Raw genomic sequence first — 6,504 nt, 5'->3', positions numbered from 1 at the left:
TAGTGGACAAGGAGTTTCAGTAAAGTGTTACCCTGAATTATGGGGTCGTATGTATGGTAAGCTACAGCTAGTAGCAGTAGTGTAGCCAACATTACGTTTTATCTTTAGAAAGATCTGCAGACCAACTTGTCCATTAGAAAAGTTAAACAGTGTCCGTCACTGACCAGTAGCGTTACTACACCGTATTCTCACGTGATGTTAAGTAGCAGCTGGCCAAGGTTTCAGGCACTGAGCCCAGTGCACCTGGGAAATGTAGTAGGAGATGGAGCCCTAGGGCGTGGAAGTATTTAATTTTGTGAGGAACAGTGGGTTGTCATCAGAATAGCCCTACTTGATCAATTTTTTTTTGATAGATCAAATTTGTGTTCTATTGAATTTGGCTCTTTAAAAAAGCTCATTCAGTTGTCAAACCCCTTTGCCGGTGATGGGCTACTCATCGTGATAACAGCCTAAATGTCTGCGTGTGTCTTATTTTCCTGAAGCCTTAGACCATCTACGAAATAAAACATTTCGTCGGTCCTCTCATCGACATTTATACACAAGAGTTCATGTCCTAGTAAATACAATCCTCTGATTCATTATTCTTGAAACCTCGAACAAAGAACCTTTCAATTTTGGACTTGCCTACATTTCCCAGCGGTCTTCACAGTGGCATGTCTGTGATGTCACAATGAGTATATATTTCCACTGTGTAGCATACCAAACTCTATTGTTACGTTGTAACAGACCGGGGCAGGGGAGAGGGCGAAAGAGGCTTCAACACTAAAATTTTGGCCGATCTTGCACAGTTTCAAAGGATAATTTTATCGGGACTAAAATTTAAAAGGCTGTGCTCATTCTGGGACATAAAACTTCGCCGGAGATTTAACACGCCCTCGAAGAGGAAAAAGGACACGAAACCTCTCTGGCTTGTTTTACAAATGCAATCATTAAACACCGGACTGAGAAGACAAGGCTTGCTATGAAACATAAGCCATTGTTAACACAAAATAGATTTTGAAAAATTAAATGAAGTCCTCCGCCCGTATCGCCTGCCCTGTGTTCTCGTTTTGTGCAAATGTGAACGACGATAAATTGTCCTTGCACAAATCCAAAAATCAAGATTAATAGCCCGTTTCTTATGTTCATATGTATTTTTGTGTGGACTATAGTGATGCATACATTTCGTAACGGATCAACGAGCACATCAATTTTGCAATCAATTTTCAACAGATCAAGCTACGTTTCTTTATCATAGACATCTATACGGAGGTGGTAAACGGTGAAATCAGAGAACCGTGTGGAGCTTGAAAAGAAAAAAAAAATCATACTGCCAGAACCAAAGGAAATTTTTATGTCGATTGTTGCTGCTGATACAACGGTGAACAGCGGAATCGTCGGCAAAGGCTATTCCTGCGTAAGGTAAGGCGTCTGGGAGGCTATCATTAGCAGTTATGCCAATTTATGCGATAAATGATCTGGAGAGGAAGCATAGCCTACAATCCATTGTTTTGGAGTTTATGCTCTGTCACGCTGTGCTGGACTGGTCTCTTCAGGAATGAAAGGTCTAAGGCTTGACGTGAGTGACCATTCTCGACCGGTCACTCTAATTATGTAGGCAGTCAGGTGAAGGGACAACTGTTCCCTTATGTCTGGTTCACTATAACCAAACGTCAAAAGTCCCTAGTGACGCTACTGCTCCACGACAGCTGTTGGGCTATTGTTGAACTTCACAAATGTGCAAATGAGGTGAGTGAAGTATGTTTAAATAGGCCTTTAAAAAGCCTATTTCGAATTGGAGATACCACGGCGGTGTAACCCAGGTAGGCTTTGCAAGCCTTTCTTAGTGTCTGGACCAGACAGTGAAACATGTGCTGTCAATCCTCTATTAGCCTTAATGATCACAACCTCACAGGCTCGTCTACCTCAAATAGTTCCTGGCATATGCGTGTCATATAGAGTACCAGATTAAGTGGGTTAAGTGGCATGCAATACCAGGATCTAAGGTTTGTCTAGTAGTTAGTACGTGCCCTTTTCATAGTTTGGGTATTGTAATACCCATTTATATGGTACAGTCTAAACCTTCAAATTGAGCTCTACGTTTCATTTGAGATAGTGCTGCAGTCCATGGAATGAGCCAAACCAATAAACTGGCCCAATCTAAGACATCCACAGTTTACTAGCCCAACAAGCTCTGCATCCTTTGCCCTTCATGCTCTAAATACCACGGTGAACAAGACCCAAGAAACTACGATTAATAAGGTTTGAGTCCTTTTCTGAGGTTCAGGTGACCCATGGTTACAAGCTTCGTCATTGAATGAGTTATGCCAAAGCAGAAGTAGATCACGACTTGATGTTAATGTCAAGCCGGTTGTCTGACTTAATGACCCATTTTCAACCTCAAGATTCGTGATGAATGTGTAATATGCATTGGATGATGCCACTCCCCCGCAGTGTGGAGACACTGCTAACTGGGGCGACCCACATTGCTCACGTTTTTTCACATCCAGCCTAATCCTTCACACAGCTGGTTGAGTGGATGTGTCGCCCATTCTACTGCACGGAATGCATGCTACAAGCATGTGTTCAGCCTGAGGAGAATTACCTGTTGGGCTTCACTGACTGCTGTCTACCCTGTCCTGCTCTGCATATGCTTATCTTGTATGCTGGCAAGTACGACCATTTGAATGGGCCACACAATTATTTGTTTGTACTTTAAGTATCCAAGTTAAGTATAGGATATTTGGGATTATTGAGAGGTAGGAGTGATGCAAGAACCATTTGACAGGAAATGGCTTTAAATACAATAACGTATCACACAAAGAGGATTTCTCACCCAGTCAGTTTCATCTTCCAATTCTCTGCTGATTCATTGGTCCTTGTGTTCTATGGTCCTATTGTTTATTTTCTCACTTCAATATGCATCATGATCTGGAACAATACCTACATCCTTGCAGTCTGGGGTGATGGTTGGCAGGGTGAGTAGGAGTCACTGCATTCCTCTTTTGGACGACAGACAGTTGGCTTTTTCCAGTCAAGACGAATAATCTGGAGATCAGCCATATGTTCACTGTTTTATCTGCTTAATTGAGTTGAGAATGAAGGAAAGATTTGCAAATCGAGAGCAAGCCCTGGAATGTTGTCGCTATAGCCAGGGCATGCTGAGGCAAATATGAAATATGAATAAATCAAGACTGTGTCATGCATACACACATGGGGAAAGAAATGTACATGTCTACTGTGCATGTTTAGTGTGCTGGCTTAAAGTAATACATTTTTTTTTCAATTACATCCAATTTCATACATCATAGAGACTCATAGAGACCCTAAGGCTGGTTGATGATCAAAATAAAAATCTAGAAGAGAATATTTTTGCTTTGTGGGATAGTGACACGCGAAAGGGATATTACAGTGCTGAAACTCTGAAGACTCTTAGTGATGCCAATATGGAAGCCAATTGAGGCTTATTCACCTCTTATTTTAAAACATGAAATCTGACATAAAACATCACACTCCAAAACCATTTGAATAACTCTGAATCATGTTTTCTTAATGTTAACATGTGATGGTGTCAGCAGCACAATATCACAATAGTGTCTGTAGTATGCAGTTATAATGTTATTTATAACTGTGGCATTACGTATAACAAAGCTAACAGTTAATTTTGTTACCACTGGGAATGCCAATTGCTGTCTTAAGGCTTTCTAAAATATCAAGGCTGCAAGATTATTATAGGTAATGCTTTTTTGGATCACATGTTGCCATGGTTGCAGCCCATTTATAATAAACATAATTACCCTTGTGTAGTTCCCTCCCTTTGAGCAATGCTGCAAATATACTCTTGATGTCATTTTAATGTTTAAATTCAAGAACCGATATATTGTCAGTTGCTTGTTATTTGCTTCTGTGCCCCACACAGTGTAATTCCAAGGGAAAGAAGAGATTTGTATAAGTCACTGACTGAATGTATACAACACAGAGATACTTCCCCCACCATTTTGTGTGGTGGCTTTTTAAGTAGGCTGTTTCCTGTACAAAAGCTATGCATTTAGTTTGATGTAATCATTTATACAATAAACCAAAAAACACATACCAAACCCCTTCCAACATTTTCATTATGCACCCATTAAATGTCTCACTGAAATAGATCTTTAAAACAGTTGGCTGCATCATCTAAGTTTTGCAACTGTGTTCACAAGTCATTTCATTTGCAAGAAGAAAAGATTTTTGAAAAAACACTGGAAACCGGCAACAGTTACCACTGTGATACCCTGAAGCTAGTGATTGTCCTGTGTATGTGTGTGTGTGTGTGTGCGTAGGCAGAGCAGAGGGTTGCCTGGTGAAACATCTTGGCTCAGCCTCATTTGACCCCGTCACTTGGCCAGATCTCTAAATACAGGCAGCAAAAGCCTGTTGTATGAAAGGTTCCGCTATGTTCAGAGGGAAAGGGGAAGACAGGAAGAGAGGGCTGTCTTTCCAAGGCCATTTTGCTGTAAACTGCTTTCCCAGTTGCCATGGTAATGTTTGCTGCCAGATCATTTCCGAACAAGCTTGTCATGCTAGACGGAAGAGGAGAGAAGGACGGGAGAGAGGGAGGGATGGAGGAGAGAAGAGAGAAATGAGGCAAGAATACAGATGAAAGCAGAGCCAAAGGTGATGTCACCTTCTTTGGGAATAGGGGGGGGGGAATGCAGCATTAAAGATTTTTCCATGAGTTCCCCGTCTTGAGACATTGACAGTCATTTTGACAACCTGACTCAAATGAGTAGGAGTGGATTCAATATGCTTCACTCATTAGGTGTGTACAAGATGCCATCTCTTATGTCAAAGACAGAATCTGGAATCTGGTGTCTGAATGTCTGGTGTTTAAAGGGTTGTCCTGTCTTGACAACACCACCATAGTTTTCTGTGTCTTCATCCTTTAAGGTTGCATTCGGTAAGCACCAATCTTCACATCAGCTTTCACACAATTTATGCAGCTTTCAGACATTTTTCCTAAGACACGCCAAAGATATTGCTGAATGTTTTGCATTGCTTTTAGGGAATACACAATTTTCAATTTTGGACTCACCAGGGTAGGCTGAGAATGATTGATGTTAATGCCACCTGCCCTTGAACTAAGTGAGCTGAGCCTCTCCCCTCCCCCCCATTTACAGGTAATTCCATATAGAGCCAGTGTGCCTGAGAGTGAAGGTGAAGTTCAGGCCCATAAGTGATATTTACTGCTGCCCTGCTGATTAACTGAATCATTTATCCGTCCCTTGACTGCCCAGCTCTGCCTGGTGGCCAAGTAATCGCATTCACCTGAAGTTATTAAGCGAGTTCTGGGCCACCCGCTTCGTCCGTCACTCAAAACCGCCGTTCTGCCTCTGTGCGTTTTGCAGACGCTGAGTTTCCATGGAGACAGTGGGGACACTGGGCCTGAAGCGAAAATTTGAGGAGGTGGACAGCGGCTCGCCCTTCTCCACGTCCAAGGACTCCGACGATGACATCTCCAACAGCGACAGCGCAGACAGCTGCGACAGCCTCAACGCCCCCTCCAGCTCCCTCACACGTAAGGCCAGGCCAGGCAGAGTTTGGGGGAGGTGGTGGGGGTTATGGGCTCTTTAGACACCAATGGTTTGATGTAGTGTGGGTACAAGATCATAAGACCGATATCTGGACCATTCAATATTTAAGGGTACAGCCATTGGTGGTCATGTAGATGATGACATGCTGGCAGCGGACCATTGAGCCTTCACATAGTATATTTGTAATAGACTTAAACAGGCTTAAACTGCGATTGCTATGGAGGAGAGCTTGTGTGTAGGCTGTGTCTGCCAGTCATGCGCTCTCTTAACTTGACAATGTGTAGAGTAATGCATTTCAGCCTATCAGCACTCAGCATTTATCTCTTTCTCTCTCTCCGTCACCCAGCGACCTCCATCCTCAGGCGTCCACGGGCATCGCTGGGACGAAAGCGCGTACGCTTTGACTCGGTGACGGTGTACTTCTTCTCCAGGCGGCAAGGCTTCACCAGTGTGCCCAGCCAGGGGGGCAGCTCTCTGGGCATGGCCCGCCACCACTGCGACATCCGCCACTACACACTGGGGGAGTTTGCGCGGGAACAGGAAAGCAGCCACAGGTTTGCCTTGCGCCAGCACCTGCGCCAGGAAAAGCTCAATGCCCGCAAAATGAAGGTGAGGCTGATGAAGATGTTGGGGGTGATGATTATGAAGGTCAGAGAGGAGAATTCATATATTACTTGCAGGATTTGATGGGTGTTTCTGAAAGTAAAGGAAGGATCCTTGATGGCTGCCTTTCAAGGATCGAATCCCATCCGAAGGATGCAGCTGGAGTATCCTCTGCATTCTTAAAGCTCCCACAACCCTATGCACACACGCACTTTAGCAGCAGGGCATTTAATGGCTGGACCATTTAAATGATGCACACCTGCACACTCACTAGACCGTTCCATTGTTTGTTCTCCAAATGCTAGGGAGGAGTCTTACCTAGTCTCTGAAGTACCCAATTAGGAAGGACCTG

General features: G+C 43.5%; 1 protein-coding gene across 1 annotated transcript; it reads left to right on the top strand.

Moving 5' to 3' along the window:
• Positions 1 to 649: 649 nt before the first annotated feature.
• csrnp2 (cysteine-serine-rich nuclear protein 2) lies at positions 650 to 6,158 on the top strand (the record flags this gene model as incomplete). The annotated part of the gene is made up of 3 exons (XM_042705075.1): positions 650 to 1,401; positions 5,364 to 5,533; positions 5,896 to 6,158. Coding segments are annotated over exons 2-3 (420 nt in total), but the record flags the coding sequence as incomplete, so codon positions are not given.
• Positions 6,159 to 6,504: the final 346 nt, after the last annotated feature.

Source organism: Clupea harengus, unplaced genomic scaffold, assembly GCF_900700415.2.
Source record: "Clupea harengus unplaced genomic scaffold, Ch_v2.0.2, whole genome shotgun sequence".
NCBI classification, from domain to species: domain Eukaryota; kingdom Metazoa; phylum Chordata; class Actinopteri; order Clupeiformes; family Clupeidae; genus Clupea; species Clupea harengus.
This window is presented reverse-complemented; position numbering and strand designations above follow the sequence as displayed.